The sequence below is a fragment of the Carcharhinus amblyrhynchos genome, chromosome 26, assembly GCF_965287045.1.
Source record: "Carcharhinus amblyrhynchos chromosome 26, sCarAmb.v2.hapA, whole genome shotgun sequence".
Lineage (NCBI taxonomy): Eukaryota > Metazoa > Chordata > Chondrichthyes > Carcharhiniformes > Carcharhinidae > Carcharhinus > Carcharhinus amblyrhynchos.
In genome coordinates this window covers 43,119,471-43,138,491 of record NC_137349.1, presented here as the reverse complement: position 1 = coordinate 43,138,491, position 19,021 = coordinate 43,119,471, and the positions used below count along the sequence as shown (strand labels likewise).

At 44.1% G+C, this 19,021-nt stretch overlaps 1 protein-coding gene across 1 annotated transcript in view; it reads left to right on the top strand.

The window, feature by feature from the left end:
- ndc80 (NDC80 kinetochore complex component) overlaps nt 1-18,455 on the top strand; it is a 103,985-nt gene extending 85,530 nt beyond the window's left edge. Inside the window, exons 16-17 of the mRNA XM_080212611.1 lie at nt 16,442-16,544; nt 17,251-18,455. Coding sequence (XP_080068737.1) covers nt 16,442-16,544; nt 17,251-17,373 — 226 coding nt within the window. The 3' untranslated portion in view covers nt 17,374-18,455. The remainder of the gene's footprint in view (nt 1-16,441; nt 16,545-17,250) is intronic.
- The last annotated feature ends 566 nt before the right edge of the window (nt 18,456-19,021 follow it).

Genomic DNA, 19,021 nt, shown 5'->3' with positions numbered 1-19,021 from the left:
CCTTCTGAATTGCTTGCTGTACGTCAATGCTAACTTTCTGCTTTCCTCGTATGATAGCCAAGTCCCTTTGAACCTGAAAATCTACAATTTTCACACCCTTTTTAATTAAAAAAAAATTCAGCTTTTCTATTTATTCACTAAATGGCTTCACATTTCCCACATTACAAAGAACAACCCAGCACAGGAAACAGGCCCTTCAACCCAACAAGCCCACGCCGCCATCTTACAAAGCATTTTCCTACACCTACCTTGCCCCGTGTGTATGCGAATGGTACCCCTATTGTAACGAGATTCAGGGGAGAATAGTTAGGGTCAATTTGGTACACCAGTCAGCCTAAGAGCACATCTTTGGGGTGTGGGAGGAAACCGGAGCACCCGGAGGAAACCCACGCAACCACAGGGAGAATGCGCAAACTCACGCAGACACTGGCCCAAATCCATGTATCTGCACAGTTATTGATAGTCACTGAGCTGTTGTGGTGCCCATCTGCTGGTCCAGGCTTAAGCACACACCACGACGTGAAGTACTAGGCCACTCTCGAAACATCCAAGAGCAGCCCACGCACGACCCACCGTGTGCATGCCCCTCGTTAGACAACAAGGTGGACCGACACACCTGTGGATTAAAAGAGACAAAACATTAACATGTAGTATTACACTCAAACTATCTGTTTCTCTTTGAAACCTTTTATATCCTCCCAAAAAGTTTGTGTTCTACCTAATTGGGTATCATTAGCAAACTTTGATGCATTGTTTTCTTTCATAGAATCATAGAACCCTACAGTGCAGAAAGAGGCCCATCAAGTCTGCACCGAACACAATCCCACCCAGGCCCTACTCCCATATCCCTACATGTTGTACCCACTAATCCCTCTAACCTACACGTTCCTGGACACTAGGGGGCAAAATTTCTGCACGTGGCCAATCAACCTAACCTGCACGTCTTTGGACTGTGGGAAGAAACTGGAGGAAACCCACGCAGACATGAGGAGAATGTGCAAACTCCACACAGACAGTGACCTGAGCCGGGAATTGAACCCAGGACCCTGGAGCTGCGAAGCAGCAGTGCTAACCACTTTGCTACCGTGCTGCCACTCTTCTAAGTCAGCACTAATCCTCACATCACTTCACTAGTCACAACCTAACTTGAAAATGTTTGAATTTGAATGAGTTTATGCCCATTCTCTTTTACCTGTCCATTGTCCAATCTTGCATTCATGCTAATTACCCTCAGCTCATGAGTCCTTATCTTGTCTATAACATTTTGTATGGCACCTTATCAAATGCCTTTTGGAAATCCACTTGTTGGAATCATGCTATGATTTTCTAAATGCGTTGCTAAAACTTTGTTAATAGATTTCAGTATTTTCCTAATGCTGATAGGTTGATTGCTTGTGGCTTCTTGTTTTCTCTCTCCCTCCTTGCTTGAAAAGAAGTGTTAGCTGTTCCCAAAAGAGGAGTTTTGGAAAATCGGACCAACTGTAATATTTCTAAGTTTGCTGATGACACAAAACTTGGAATTGTGAGTTGTGAGGCTGCACAGAAGTGTCTGAGACTTGAAACAAGACTAATGAGTAAGAAGAGTGTGGCACTGTGGTTAGTACTGCTGCCTCAATGTGGGTTTCCTCTGGGTGCTCTGATTTCCCTCTATACTCCAAAGATGCGTGAGTTAGATAAGTGGATTAGCCATGCTAAATTGACCCTTAGTGCCAGTTGGTAAATATGTGGAATTACAAGGATAGGGCATGAGTGGGGTGGTCGGACTCGTGCCTGGGTCCCTGCACTGTGAAGCAGCAATGCTAACCACTGTGCCGCTATGCTGCCCAATGAGGATAAGGCAGGAAAGTGGAGTTGAGGATTATAAGATCAGTTGTGATATCGTTGGCAAATCAGAGTCCTAGAGGTTTACAGCATGGAAACAGGCCCTTTGGCCCAACTTGTCCATGCTGCCTTTTTTAAAAACCCCTAAGCTAATCCCAATTGCCTACATTTGGCCCATATCCCTCTATGTAACTATCTAAATGCTGTTTGAAAGATAAAATTGTACCTGCCTCTACTACTACCTCTGGCAGCTTGTTCCTCACCACTCGCTTTGAAAAAATTGCCCCTCTGGACATTTTTGTATCGTGTGCGCGCGCATGCACACACACGCGCACACGCACGCACACACACACACACACACACACACACACACACAACACCACCCCCCCCCCCCCCCCCACTTTAAACCTATGCCCTCTAGTTTTAGACACTCCTATCTTTGGGAAAAGATATTGACTTGTTTATGCCCCTCATTATTTTATATTTTATAAACTTCTATAAGGTGACCCCTCAGCCTCCTATGCTCCAGAGAAATAAGTCCCAGTCTATTCAGCCTCTCCTTATAACTCAATCCATCAAGTCCCGGTAGCATCCAAATAAATCTTTTCTGCACTCTTTCTAGTTTAATAATATCCTTTCTATAATAGGATGACCAGAATTGCACACAGTATTCGAAGTGTGACTGTACTAATGTCTTATACAACTTCAACAAGACGTCCCAACTCCTGTATTCAATGTTCTGACCGATGAAACCAAGCATGCCGAATGCCTTTTCATCACTCTGTCTACCTGTGACTCCACTTTCAAGGAGCTATGAACATGTAACCCTAGATCTTTGTTCTGTAACTCTCCCCAATGCCCTACCATTAACTGGGTGACCTGGGCTATCGCTTGAAGAGGTGGCTGATGACCCACTCCTTCCATCCAAGAACTGAGAATAGATATAGTAATGGCTCTATAAGCACCATGGTGCAGAACAGCATCAGGTTGCTAAGCATTTATTTCAAATGCCTGCACTAATTAGGGGGAGTGTTGTAATATCCTCCAGAGCATGTCTCCCTCGTAACCATTGCCTGATGCGCCCCACCCTACCTGGCTTTCTTGAGGGAACCCACTGGAGACTGAGGGAAGCGAGGAAGCTTCGTGGGCCATAGATGATGACTCAACTGAGGAGGAGCTAATCCAATATTTTCTTGCTTCTACATGGTCCATATCCCTCTATTCCTTGCCTATTCGTGTATCTATCCAAATGCCTCTTGAACATTGTTATAGAATCTGCTTCCAGCAGCACATCCATGCATTCACCACCCTCTGTGTGATAAACCTGCCCTTGCATCTCTCTTAAACTTTCTCCCCCTCGCTTTCAACCCATATCCCCAAGTGATTGACCCTTTGACTCTGGAGAAAACGACTCTGAGCATCCAGTCTATCCAAGGCTGTCATAATCTTGTAAACTTCAATCTGGTTCCTGTCTCCCCATCTTGGGATGCTCCAATGAAAACAATCCAAGTTAGTTCAACCTTTCTTCATAGTTCATATCTTCCAAATCAGGCAACATCCTGATAAATCTCTTCTGCACCCTTTCCAATGCATCAACATCCTTCTGGTAGTGTGGCAACCAGAATTGTATACAATACTCCAAATGCGGCCTAACCAAAGTCTTATACAGTTGCAACATGATTTTCCAATTCCTATACTCAATACCCCGACCGATGAAGGCCAGCATGCTATACGCCGCCTTGACCACTTTGTCCACCTTCAGGGATTTGCACGCTTAGATCCCTCTGCGTGCTAATATTTCGAAGGGTTCTACCATTTACTGTATACTTTCTTCTGCAGTAGACCTTCCAAATTGCATCACCTCATGTTTGTCTGGGTTAAATTCCATCAGCCATCTTTCAGCCCAGGTCTCTAGCCGATTTATATCCTGCTGTATCCTCTGACAATCCTCCTATCTGCTACTCCCCCAATTTTTGTATTATCTGCAAATATATTAATCAGACCACCTACATTTTCCTCAATCATTTATATAAAACAACAGAGGCCCCAGCACTGATCTTTGTGGAACACTGCTTGTCACAGACCTCCAGTTAGAAAAGTACCCTTCCACTGCTACTTTCTGCTGTCTATGCCCAAGCCAGTTTTGTATCTATCTTACCAGCTCAGCTTGGATCCCATATTACTTCGCCTTCTGTATCAGCATGCCATGAGGAACGTTATTGAAGGCTTCACTAAAGTCCATGTATACAACATCCACTGCCCTGCCCTGCCCTGGTCAATCTTTCTTGTCACTTCCTCAAAGAACTCTTCCAAGCTTGTGAGACATGGCCATCCTTCACAAAACTATGCTGCCTATTGTTAATAAGCCTATTCTCTTCCAGATGTGAGAACATCCTGTCCCTAAGAATTTTCTCCAATAATTTTTCCACCATTGATGAAAGGCTCACAGGCCTGTAGTTTTAGATTGTTTCCCCTGCCCATCATAGAGGAACAGTGTTAGCTATTTTCCAATTCTTTGGTACCTCGCCCATGGTTAAAGAGGATACAAAGATTTTGACCAAGGGTTCAGCTAGAATGAAAGCAGTGATGTCTTCTCAAGCCAATGGTGCCTTCTCCTTTGCAAACAATCAGATGAGAACCCAACCCAATCTGCTAGCATCATACAATGCCAGTTATAAGTCTGTGCTGTATTTAAACCCTCAAACAAATTCAGTACAAGTCAAAATGTGTTTCTGTTACTTCACATGATCATACAAAAAGCAATCCAAATGTTTATCCCTAATGTAAACATCAAAATAAATAATGCAAATAATGTCATCTGTGACATGTCCCTGTTCTCAAGCTGCCTTCAACTTACTCTGCGCCTGCTGTGATTTGGTGCTGACCCCTGCTGTCAGTGACGTTAGAGGCAACCTGCTAACATAAAATCCCTACAGTGCAGAAAGAGGCCATTCAGCCCACTAAGTCTGCACCGATGACAATCCCAGCCAGGCCCTATCCTCGTAACCCCCACGTATTTACCCTGCTAATCCCACTGACACTAAGGGGCAATTTACCATGGCCAATCAACCTAACCAGCACATCTTTGGATTGTGGGAGGAAACCAGAGCACCAGGGGAAACTCACGCAGACATGGGGAGAACGTGCAGGCTCCGCAAAGACAGTGACCCGAGGCTAGAATCGAACGCAAGTTTCTACAGCTGTGAGGCAACCGTGCTAACCACCACGCCACCCCGTGGTAGCCTGGATTCTGGTAGCCATGATGACTTGGAGTTGCCCTCTGGTCTCCAGAGCCTGGGCAGGCTCACCTGGGAGGGTGCAACTGGTCCCATGGCTGGACACTTCTCTATCATCGCAGCACTGGGTGCAGAGGCCACTGGCGAAGCAGCAGGGGAAATGATGTCCTTCCTAAAGTGCAATGAGAGGAACCTGCAGCACATCCGCCAATGTGAGGTGCTTTTCCACCTCCCTGCTTACCATTATTGTCATGATGTGGATGTGCCGGCGTTGGACTGGGGTAAACACAGTAAAAAGTCTGACAACACCAGGTTTTAGTCCAATAAATCGGTTGGACTAAAACCTGGTGTTGTCAGACTTTGTCTGTTACAATAATGGTAAACACAGTAAAGAGTGTCTGATCTATCTCTCATCCTGGCAGGGACTCCCTGAGGTAATTGCCTGTGTAAGGCCTTGCATGCCTGAATGCAACCCCAGGAACTTTCAAATAGGGATGGGCAATAAATGCTGGCAAGCCATCGGTGCCTATTTCCCATGAAAGAATTAAAAACAATTCTATTGGACATCCAGCATCTACAGCCTGGTGGTTGACTCTGGAAACAGCATGGTGCTCCCATTCAGCAGTGCTACCACTCAGCATACAGAGACCTCTATGTCAGTGAGTGTGCTATGGCCTCACCACTGTCCATTACCCAAAGAGCCGAAGAACAGATGCCCATCAGCAAGTGAATATCTGCACTGGTTCCAGGAGTTGGTGTGACACTGGTGCAAGAGCGGTGTCCTTCCTTGGAGCTCACTGGGGAGGTCCACATAGCAGGCAGCTACTGTAGCTGGTACATCTGTAGGAGGAATACCAAAAAACAGTACATTCAATCATTATAGTCACTCTGCATGCTAAGTGGGCAGAGGAGACAATGGACACCTAATTTGATTTGATTTTGATACACTGAAAAGTATTGTTTCTTGCATGCTATGCAGACAAAGCATACCGTTCATAGAGAAGGCAATGAGATAGTGCAAAATGTAGTGTTACAGTCATAGCTGGGGATTGTTTGTCCATCATCATCGATGAGGACCTTGATGCCGTTAGTCATTTTGAGGCTGGTTGTGGTGTGTCCAAAGATGACTGATCAGGCCAATTCGGGTACGGAATATCCTGGCACATATTGGACAGGCTTGTGTAGACACTGTAGTTGTTGCGCTGGTGGCTCTGGACTTGTGCAGCTCGTGCTTAAGTTGTGCTTCGTGAGCTTGACAGCCTTTTTTGGATGAGGTAATGTCAGGTAGGACGGTTTTGTGCCAGTGTTTCCCAGGTGGTCGTGTCAATGTCAAGTGACTTCAAGGAGGCCTTGAGTGTCTTTGAAACGTTTCTTCTGCCCTCCATGTGAGCATCTTCCAGCAGAGAGTTCCCCAAAAAGGAGCTGCTTGGGTCTGCGCTCGTCTGACATACGGATGACGTGACCTGCCCACCGGGTCTGCGCTCTCATCAGCAGTGTGTGGACTGATGGTAGACTTACTCTAGAGAGAACTTCAGCGTCTGGTACTTTGAATTGCCAACGGATGCGTAATATTCTGCAAAGACAAGTCATGTGGAAATGATTGAGCTGTCTGCATGCCTTCGATACACAGTCCACGTTTCACAGGCATACAGGAGGGTAGTGAGTACTGCGGCACTGTAGACCTTCAGTTTTGTTGCTGGGCTGATTCCTCGACATTCCCATACAGTGGAGCGCAGTCTACCGAAAACAGAACTTGCCTTTGCTATTCTGCAGTTAACTTCTGTCTCAATAGTCACTGCTTGGGAGGGGGTGCTGCCAAGAGAAGTGAACTGGTCCACTGCCTGTAGTTTCTGCCCTTTTGATTGCGATTGTGCGTTCTGTGTACGGTGCATGACTTCAATCTTTTTAACGTTGATGGTGAGTCCTAAGTTGTCACAAGGTGTGGAACGTTTGTCCATACTGACTTGCATCTCTGGCCCTGAGCCAGCATACAGGGCGCAGTCATCAGCAAAGAGGAAATCTCTCAGAACAGTCTCTTTCACTTTGGTAATAGCTTGAAGTCTCCTCAGGTTGAAGAGCTTCCCATCCACTCTGTACTTGAGGCTGATTCCAGCAACGCTGCCCTGGAGTCATCATTCAGCATGGCAGTAAACATCATGCTGAACAGTGTGGGTGCGAGCACACAGCCCTGTTTGACGCCATTGACTGGGAATGCCTCAGAGGATTCCCCGCCATCCAGTACTCTGGCCATCATGGAACTGGCATCTGAATGAATTTGGGGGGGCAGCCGAACTTTGACATGATCCCCCACCGGTCTTGTCGGCTTACAGTGTCGAAGGCTTTCGCGAGGTCAACAAAGGTTGTGTGGAGCTCGCGATTCTGCTCCTGACACTTCTGACGAAGTTGGTGCGCAGCAAAAATCACGTCAGTAGTCCCACGACCTTTGCGGAAGCCACACTGTGACTTTGGAAGCAGGCCCAATTCCAGCTGAGTGACCAGACGATTTAGCAGGACTCTCGTGAGGTTTTTCCCTGTGGTGGAGAGCGCAAGATTCCTCGGTGGTTGTCGCATACTTGCCAATTGCCCTTCTTCTTGTAGAGGTGTACAATGGAAGCATCTTTAAGTTCCTGAGGAATGGATCCTTGCTTCCAAAAGGACTGGAACAACTCAGTGAGCTTCTCAATAAGTGCAGGACCAGCAGCTTTATAGATCTCTGCGGGTATGGCATTTGCCAATGGGGCTTTGCCACTGGATAGCTGGCTGACAGCTTTCGTGACTTCGGCTACCGGTGGGTCATCCATGGCGCTGTTGATATAAACCTGGGGAATCCTGTGTATTGCCTCATCGTTAATAGATGACGGTCGTTCAGTGTTCAGCCCATCTCTGCAGGATCTGAGCCTTCTCTGTTATGAGCGTTGTACCATCTGTACTTGGGAGGGGGTAACTCCCTAGAGATTGAGGTCCGTAGAGAGTGTTGAGGGCTTCATAGAACCGTTTCAAGTTTTTCCTGTCAGCGTATCTCTGTATTTCATCTGCCTTGGCGCTCAGCCAGACATCCTGCATTTTACACAGTTTATTCTGGACTGTCTTGCGAGCATTGGTAAAAGCGATTTTCTTGGCAGCTGAAGATGGGTTGTTCTGACAGGCCCGATGAAGATGGTGCTTTTCAACAAGTGGAGCCTGTATCTCCTCATCATTCTCATTGAACCAATCATGCTGCTTGCGGGTAGAGGGCCCGAGCGTCTTCAGCACAGATGTATGGATAGCATCCCTGAAGCGTTCCCAGTCGTCCTCAGTGTCGCCTGCGAGATGTAGGTCAGCAAGCTTGATTTCTAAGTCTTCAGCCAGTGGTGAAGCTATGCTGGGCTTCTTTAGCTTGGCCGCATTGATTCTTTTCATAACCTTGCTTCCTTGTGACCGCCTCTTGGGTCTGATGCGGAGCCTCATTTTGGAGACAGAGCCTGTGACCTGTCCAGCAGTCAAGCCACCAACAGCAGATTTTCTACTGTAGAAAGGCTTTTAGCTAACCTGCAGAATTTCCAAAACCAGGGAGAGACACTTCTTTCCAGCTTGCTGTCCCTTCCAAAACTCAACTAAACAGCAGGTCAAACTGAAAACCAAAGAGCTCCTATCATCTGATCTGCCAACCAGTTTTTCTCTTAACAATGCAGTCATAAACATCCAAGTAACAATAAACAAACCCCTGTTTAAACATCAATAAAAAGACCTCTCCAGACAAACTGGTGGTATAATGAAAAAAAACTGAAGCCAAAAAGGCCTGCTCACAACTGCAGAAAACATAATCTATAAAATCTCTTAAAGGTACAACATCACATTCCCTCTCCACAGATAGTTCCAGACCTGCGTTTTTCCAGCATTTTCTGTTTTTAATTTCATAATTTCTCCGTCTCTACCTCTAAGGAATCATTGTTTACCTTAGCTATGCCTTTTGTGTGGTATTTATACAAGATCATACCATCCATTTTGATATTCTTGGCTAGATAATTCTCATTCTATTTTTTCAGCACTCTCCTGACATAGACAAAAACACACAATGCTGGAAAATCTTAGGTCTGGCAGCATTTGTGCAAAGAGAAACAGTTAACAGTCCAATAGGATTTTACTTGGTGCCACACGCCCACCCAATTTTATCCCCCTAGCCCTGTATGTTCTTTTTCTGTAACAATCCAATTTCCCATCAGATGCCTTGATTGAACCAACCTCTACCACAGTATATTTCAGATCCTAACCATTCACCTTGTAAAAAAGCTTTTCCTCCTGTCACCATTATTACTTTCACCATTAGCTTAAACCTGTACCCTCTTATTTTTGATCCTTCCACCAATGGGAACTCTGTTCAGAACCCTAATGATTTTGAATACCTCTATCAAATCTCCTCTTAACCTTCTGTCCTTCAAAGTAAACAGTCTCAGCTACTCAAATCTATATCCATAGCTGAAGTCATACAAGAATAAAGAACATCGTCCTGGTTCTGACCCTTGAGGAACATCACTGCCTCCCAGCTCACAGCCTGAAAAATGGCTATCTATCACAGGTTGCTTACTGTCTTTAAAATCTTTGTCCAGTTGGGTACTAACCCTCCTATTTCAAAAAACTCAATTTTATTAGTCACCCTATTATGTGATATCTTGTCACTTTCTTAAAATCCATATAAACAGCAAACAAACATTCCCTTCATCAATCTTCTCTGTTAGTTTGTCAAAAATTTCACATGAATTAGTAAAGCACAATTTTCTTTAAATCCATTCCTACATAACACAAACCTATTGAATTTTTCCCCTGAATGTGGATTCCAAAATTTTACCCACTGCTGACGTTTAAATGGTTTGTGATTACTATATTGTCCTTGCATCCTTTCTTGAATAAGAGTGTCACAATTTGCCATTCTCCAGTCCTTTGGCATCGCCCCTATGGAAGTTTGAAAGATTAAGATAAACCTTTCTATCTCTTCGATTTGATTTATTATTATCACATGTATTAGCATACAGTGAAAAGTATTGTTTCTTGTGTGCTATAAAGACAAGGTATACAAAAGAACAAAGAACAGTACGGTACAGGAACAGGCCCTTCGTCCCTCCAAGCCTGCGCTGATCATGTGTTCCTAACTAGACCATCTGTTTGTATTCCTCTATTCCCAGTCTGTTCTTGTGGCTATCTAGATAAGTCTTAAATGATCCTGGCGTGTCTGCCTCAACCACTTTACTTGGTAGTGCATTCCAGGCCCCCACCACCCTCTGTGTAAAATATGTCCCCCACATATCCATATTGAACCTTGCCTGCCTTGCCTTGAACTTGTGATCCCTTGTGTTTGTCATTTCTGACCTGGGAAAAAGCTTCCAACTGGTCACCCTATCTATGCCCTTCATAATTTTATAAACTTCTATTAGGTCGCCCGTCAACCTCTGTCTTTCCAGGGAGAACAACCCTAGTTTACCTCATAGCTAATACATCCATACCAGACAACATCCTGGTAAACCTGTTCTGCACTTTCTCCAAAGCCTCCACATCCTTCTGGCAGTGTGGCGACCAGGACTGGATGCAGTATTCCAAATGTGGCCTAACCAATTTCTATATAACTGCAACATCATATGCCAACTTTTATACTCTATGCCCCATCCAATAAAGGCAAGCATGCCATATACCACCTTCACCACCTTTTCCACCTGTGCTGCCATCTTTAAGGATCTGTGGACTTGCACACTCAGGTCCCTCAGTGTGTCTGTACTCCTGTTGGTTCTGCCATTTATTGTGTAGCTCCCCCCTACATTAGATCTACCAAAATGCATCACTTTGCATTTATCTGTGTTAAATTCCATCTGCCATTTCTTTACCCAATTTTCCAGCCTATCTATATACTGCTGTAATCTCTGACAATGTTCATCACTATCTGTATCTCCAGCGATCTTTGTGGTGTCCGCAAATTTACTAATCAGAGCAGCTACATCTTCTTCCAAATAATTTATATATATCACAAACAGCAGAGGTCCCAATACAGAGCCCTGTGGAACACCACTAGTCATGATGTGAAGATGCTGACATGGACTGGGGTAAACACAGTAAGAAGTCGTATAACACCAGGTTAAAGTCCAACAGGTTTATTTGGTAGCAAAAGCCACTAGCTTTCGGATCACTGACTGCCCCTTCGTCAGGTGACTGGGAGTTCTATGTTTGTGATTAGAACTCCGACTCACCTGACGAAGGGGCAGTCAGCGCTCTGAAAGCTAGTGGCTTTTGCTACCAAATAAACCTGTTGGACTTTAACCTGGTGTGGTGAGACTTCTTACTGTGAACACCACTAGTCACAGACCTCCAATCAGAAAAAGACCCCTCCACTGCTACCCTCTGTCTTCTATGGCCAATGATGTAGAGATGCCAGCGTTGGACTGGGGTAAACACAGTAAGAAAACACAATAAGTAAACCTGGTGTTGTGAGATTTCTTTCTATGGCCAAGCCAGTTCTGTACCCATCTAGCTAGATCATCTTTGATCCCATTAGGGACCTTTTGCACCAGCCTGCCATGAGGGACCTTGTCAAATGCTTTACTAAAATCCATGTAGACGACATGGGTGGAGGGGGGGGACTGGTAATGTTAAAATGGCGGTGCGGGCTCGTTCGGCCGAAGGGCCTGTTTCCTGGGTTGTTTTTGTTCTTTGTTCTTTGACATCCATGGCCCTTCCCTCGTCAATCATTTTTGTCATCTCCACCTGCACTTACTTTAATAACCTCGTTTTCAAACAGCATGTCTTATCCACCCTAAGCATAAATAATCCTTCCAAAACCATCTCCCTTTCAATTTCCATTCTCCATTTTCCCCTGTATCACTGCATCTACTGATGTTTTGTCAGCTTGCTCTACCTTGGTAAATACCAATACACAAAACTTATTCTGTATTCTAGCTTTGCCCTGCGTTCCAAAAACATCCATCAACATCTCTGTCCCAAATAGGGATCTGTTCCATCTCATACTATCCTCCTTCATTTATATGCTGCTCAAAAATATTTGGAGTTTTTTTTAGGTTGACTGTCATTTGTACTCTCATACTCTCCCTTTGCCAGCCTATCTTTTCTCTTCACGTTGTCATATTTGATCTGGTTCTTGAATTCAGTGAATCAGTTTCTTCCCCATGTCAATCGGTTGCCTTCAATTCGATGCTCTCTGGTTTTGTTGACTGCCTCTTCTGCAGAAATTTGTTCAATGCCTTCTGGAAGTCACTGTAAATAATATCCACAGATACTCCCTTATCTGTTGATCATGTCAGTCAATTCAAACAAAAACTAGATTTGTTGGACATGATTTGCCTTTATCTAATTGTTCAGTCATTCTGTTCCCTAATAGATTCATAGACTCATTGAATCATAAAATCCCTACAGTGCAGAAGGAGGCCATTCAGCCCATCGAGTCTGCACCGACAACAATCCCAACCAAGCTCTATACCCATAACTCACATATTTAACCTGCTAATCCCTCTAACCTACGCATCCCAAGGACACTGAGGCAATTTAGCATAGCCAATCAACCTAACCTGCACATCTTTGAATTGTGGGAGGAAACTGGAGCACCCAGAGGAAACTCGCACAGACACGGGAAGAACATGCAAACTCCATACAGACAGTGACCCGAGCCAGGAATTGAGCCCAGGTCTGTGGAGCTGTGAGGTAACGATGCTAACCACTATGCCGCCATGTGCCATTGTTGTAACTTTCCCAGAACTGACGTTTGATTGATGGGCCTTTAATTTCCTATTATATCTCTTGCTTTGGGAAGGATGGGGTGGGTGTGGACAAGGTACAGAAAAGATGTATCAAAATGAAACTGGGGTTGAATCATGGAATGATTATTAATGATTAATCAATGATTATTTGCAAGAAAAAAGTAAGGAACTGTATGTTCTCTGTAAATGTAGGTTTTTTCAAAGGTGCAAGGATGAAAACATATTTTCGTAATATATGTTTATTATGGTGACTGGTGAGCCTTACTTCTGTTTTGGGCAAAGGTTTGGAAAGAATTACAAGGGATAACAAAGAACAACACAGCACGGGAAACAGGCCCTTCGGCCCAACGAGCCCGCGCCGCCGTCCCATTGTCTCAGTGACCTATTCATGATTTTAGTCTACGCCTAATGTGCGAGGATCAGGGAGGTCCAATATAGGGACAATTTGTTACCCAATCAATCAGCCTAAAAGCACATCTTTGGGATGTGGGAGGAAACCGGAGGAAAGCCACGCAACCACGGGGAGAACGTGCAAACTCCCACAGACACAGGCCCAAATCCATGTGTCTGCACAGCAACAGAGATAGTCTCTGAGCTGTCATGTTGCCCTCGAGATGGTCCAGTTTAAGCACACTAACGACATGAAGCAATAGGCAACTCCCGAAGCAACATCCAAGAGCAGCCCACTACAACCTGCCGCATGCATGCCCCTTGCTGGTCAACAAGGTGGACTTAAATGCCTGTGGAGACAAAAAATTCATTATTAAACAGGCAAAGACTGTAACATCCCAAGCCTACAATGTTTAGTAAGGCCTGCTATATCCCCCTATATGTAGACCGCTCATGTGGCTGTCTAAGTGACTCTTAAACAACCCTAGCGTGCCTGCTTCCACCACCTTACTCGGCAGTGCATTCCACACCCCCACTACCCTTTGCGTGAAAAACTGCCCTCTAATATTTGTCTTATACCTAGCCCCCCTCACCCTAAGCCCGTGACCCCTCGTTCTATCCATTTCTAATAGCGGAAAAAGCTTTCCACCATTTACTCTATCTATCCCCTTCATAATCTTATAAACCTCTATTAGATCCCCCCTCAGCCGACGTCTCTCAAGGGAAAACAGCCCAAGTTCGTTCAATCTTTCCTCGTAAGACAGCCCTTCCATACCAGGCAGCATCCTGGTAAATCTCCTCTGCACTCTCTCCAGGATCTCTACATCCTTCCGGTAGTACGGCGACCAGAACTGGACGCTGTACTCCAAGTGAGGCCTAACCAACGTTCTATACAACTGCAACATCAGACTCCTACTCTTATATTCTATACCCCTTCCTATGAAGGCTAACATACCATACGCTTTCCTCATCACATTCTGCACCTGCACCGACACCTTCAGGGACTTGTGCACTTGCACCCCAGGTCTCTCTGCGTATCTATGCTCCGGATAGTTCTACCTTTTATCGTATAACTCCCCTCCACATTATTCCGGCCAAAGTGCATCACCTCGCATTTCTCCGGATTAAATTCCATTTGCCATCTATCTGCCCAATCTACCAGCCTGTCTATGTCCTGTTGCATTGCCAGGCACTGCTCCTCAGTACCCGCCAATCCAACCATCTTAGTGTCATCAGCAAATTTGCTGATCACACCACCTACCCACTCTTCCAAGTCATTAATATATACCACAAATAGAAGAGGTCCTAGTACCGAGCCCTGCGGCACACCACTGGTGACAGACCTCCAATTGGAAAAGGAGCCTTCCACTACTACCCGCTGTCTCCTCCTCCCAAGCCAGTTCTCCACCCATCTACATACCTGGCCTTGTATCCCATGAGCCTTCACCTTTTCTATCAGCCTACCATGAGGGACCTTGTCAAACACCTTACTGAAATCCATATAGACGACATCAACGGCTTGTCCTTCGTCAACCGTTTTTGTCACCTCTTCAAAAAATTCCACTAGATTCGTAAGGCACGACCTCCCTGTAACGAAGCCATGCTGCGTATCCCTGATCAGATTGCAGCGCTCCAGATGTTCATACATCCTATCCTTGAGGATCCTCTCCATTAGCTTGCCTATAACTGAAGTCATAGGATTTATAATCATCTAGAGGGAAATAAATTGATTAGGGATAGTCAACACGGTTTTCTGAAGGGTAGGTCGTGCCTCACAAACCTTATCGAGTTTTTTGAAAAGGTGACTAAAGAGATGGATAAGGGTAAGGCAGTTGACGTGGTGTATGTGGATTTTAGCAAAGCGTTTGATAAGGTTCCCCATGGTAGGCTACTGCAGAAAATGCAGATGCATGGGATTGAGGGTGATTTAGCAATTTGGATCAGGAATTGGCTAGCTGATAGAAGACAGAGGGTGGTGGTCGATGGGAAATATTCAACCTGGAGTTCAGTTACAAGTGGTGTACCTCAAGGATCTGTTTTGGGGCCACTGCTGTTTGTCATTTTTATAAATGACCTAGATGAGGGTGTAGAAGGATGGGTTAGTAAATTTGCTGACGACACCAAAGTCGGAGGAATTGTAGACAGTGAGGATGGATGTTACAGTTTGCAGAGGGACATAAATAAGCTGCAGAGCTGGGCCAAGAGGTGGCAAATGGAGTTTAATAGGGAAAAGTGTGAGGTGATTCATTTTGGTAAGAGTAACAGGAGTACAGAATGTACGGCTAATGGAAGGACTCTTAGTAATGTCGACGAGCAGAGAGATCTCGGTGTACATGTGCATCGCTCCCTGATTGCTGGCACCCAGGTTGATAAGGTTGTTAAGAAGGCGTACGGTGTGTTAGCTTTTATTGGTCGAGGGATTAAATTTCGGAGCCGTGAGGTCATGTTGCAACTGTACAAAACTCTGGTGCGGCCGCACCTGGAGTATTGCGTACAGTTCTGCTCCCCGTATTATAAGAAAGATGTGGAAGCATTGGAAAGGGTGCAGAGGAAGTTTACCAGGATGTTGCCTGGTATGGCAGGAAGGTCTTATGAGGAAAGGCTGAGGGACTTGAGGTTATTTTCATTAGAGAGAAGAAAGTTACGAGGTGACCTAATTGAGGCATACAAGATGATCAGAGGGTTAGATAGGGTGGACAGTGAGAGCCTTTTTCCTCGGATGGTGATGGCTAACACGAGGGGACATAGCTTTAAATTAAGGGGTGGTAATTATAGGACGGATGTCAGAGGTAGGTTCTTTACTCAGAGGGTAGTAAGGGCGTGAATGCCCTGCCTGCAGCAGTTGTGGACTCGCCAACTTTAAGGGCGTTCAAATGGTCAGTGGATAGGCATATGGATAACATTGGAATAGTTTAGGTTAGAGGGTCATTAGATTGGTTCCACTGGTCGGCGCAACATCGAGGGCCGAAAGGCCTGTACTGCGCTGGAATGTTCTATGTTCTATTTCCACTTGTGTGAGTTTATGTGGAATTGTGGATTGCTCATTCAAAGGGCCAAGGGAGAGATCAGGAATTCTTCCTGTAAAATTCTACGATTTTTCTTTAATGTAGTTCATGTAAATATCCCACAAGTTTGGGGAAAATCCTCCTCGTCTTTTGTTTCACTGCCGCTTCCTGAAAAAAGTATCTTACTCCAAATTATCAGAGTTGCAAAGAGATATTTTTAAAAAGAGTGGCTTTACTTGCACGATGTTTTCCTCAGATCTGATGAAGTGGAGCAGAAGACCACAGAATCCAAGAGAAAAGTAATTAACAAGTTACAGTTGTGCTTGGATACAATGAGCCAACATGTCACCAGTGTCGAGGTAGGAATGATTCACTTTGTTATACAGTAAGAAGGGATATGCATACTAAGGTATCATTAGCTTGAACCATTCCATGAACTACTCATGTAGCATTTTTATTTATAGAACATATCTCATTATTTAACTTTTCAGGAAAAGATGACATTTTTATTTTGAGTTTGGCTAGACTTTGACTGGAAGTGATGTACATAAATCAAAATTTAATGAAAGAATAATAAAGTATTTTAATAAACTGCTAAATGATGCTAAGAAAAGTATTTCTGAAATGTACTCCAGGATTGGAGCCTTTGTACCAATTATTCAGCCAAACAATGTGACTTCTGGAAGCTGTTGAAAAGAGGCCAAAGAACCCATAAAAATACTTTAACCTCTATCAGTCCATCTCCAGCTTCAGCTTCCTTCACTAACCCTGTTCCAAGCTTGAGCTGTGGCTCAGTCTTCCATTTGGTACATACAGCTCCATGGCTGTATACAGATTGTTTAGGGTTCCCACTGATTAGCAGAGGTGGACCATGGCTTCTAAACTTACTAGCATTTTGTTTGGTATTGAAGGGGAGGATTAACTGTTAGTTTTCTTTGGTTCTTTGTTATAAAGATGTGGAGTCACTCATATTGCACAGATAATTAAAGCTGTGGTTACATACAAGTTACAATTATATTTCCTGGGCAATGATTTTCAATTGACTAAAGTTGTTTTTTTGTTTAGAATTATCTTGTGGATTATCAAAAAGGTGCCACGAGAGACTACGAAGAATCTTTGAAAGACGACTTCTTATCAGATCTGATGTCCATAACAGAATCATGCAAAGAGATGAGCAGTTCTCTGTGAGCTGTGCACAGCCAATGAACAGCATACGTTATATTGTTTCTAATTTTACAGTTTATATTGAGGAATAACACTCCTCCATTGTAGGAGTATCACGCCTCCATTGCAGGAGTATATTGTCTTCCACCTGATCGGACGGTGAGAAGCTTGGCCTCTTCCAGACAAGAAGTATAGTTCTGAATTGTAGTATTGTCAAGGTGAAAGTGATTTCAGATATAGTTGTATGTCCTAGTGAAGGAACTTTGGTGCCTAGGCTGGGTTTTTCCATTCAGTCTAGATTTAGCCCATGAAGTGATCAATCTAGAATTTTGGATGCTTATTTAGTGTAGATTATATCTAATGATTCTTGATGCAGATTATTTCAATCCTGTAAGTATCCAAACATGTCATTCTTAAATTCTGTTGCAATTACAGATTGCTTAATTAAAAAGCTGCTTTATGCAGGCACCAAGCCCTCAAGCCCAGGAGAAAGGGAGGTGGGGGGGTAACAAGCAGAAGTTCTACCATTTGTCCAGTTGCAGAAAGTAATCTACTTAATCGCTGAATTTTAATGTGATTAACATTGAATTTAATTATAATTGAATATCTATTTCCACGTGCTGTGTAGAATTGCACTTAAAGAATGGCCACTTGGAGAAAGATCAGTCAATACATAAGGGGCAAGGATTGGTAGGAAAGTGGAACAGGGAAAATCCATCTTTTGTTTATCAGAGGCTAGCTTGTGTGACCATCGCATTTCAGGATTCTTTTGAATCATAGTCCATGTATCCAGAGATGGCCTAAAGTTTCCCCACAGCAGCATTCAGTTGTTTCCTTAATGTGTTCAGATTTTCACTTCCTATCCCCAAATGTCCATTCGTGAGCTGAGATACTTCCTCATCACAGTCCAACATTTAATTTGTATTTAACTGAACCTTACTATCGTCAGCTTGAAATAATTGTTCAACTTCATGAATTCTTGCTTTCTATCTGCCCTCTGCTCTTATTCACATGGCGTGTTTGTCAATTTCAATATTATTGGCTGTTTGTTGGTAAAATGGGAAGATGAAAAACAGCACAAATGTGTTTTCATTGTTTGTGTGTATTTCATAGTTCTTTTGGTCTTTCTACTAAAAATGGTGAAACATCAATATTGCTTGGACAATGGAGTGTCAATGTGGTCAGCTCAACCAATTAATAAATGCTCAAAGCTCAGCTGCAGGAAGCAACCCATCCAATGACCAGTTACAACAGGGCTGTCTTGGTAACACCAGAAGAACTCTGACAACACCAGGTTTAAGTCCAACTGATTTATTTGATAGTAAACTCAAGCTTTCGAGGTTCCCCTCTTCGTTAGGTGAATGGAGAGTTCTGGCCTCAGTACATGTAACAGCACAGACAGTTTACTGATTAGAATGCGAATCTTTACACCTAACCTGCTATTCAAGTCTTAAAGTGGCTAACAATGTGAGTGGAAGGAGCACTGAGCACAGGTTAAAGAGATGTGTATTGTATCCAGACAGCACAGTAAGTGAGGTTTTGCAAACCCAGGCAAGTCATGGGGGTTACAGATAGTGTGACATGAACCCAAGATTCCTGTTGAGACCATCCTCACGTGTGCGGAACTTGGCTATCAGTCTCTGCTCAGCGACTCTGCACTGTCGTGTGTTGT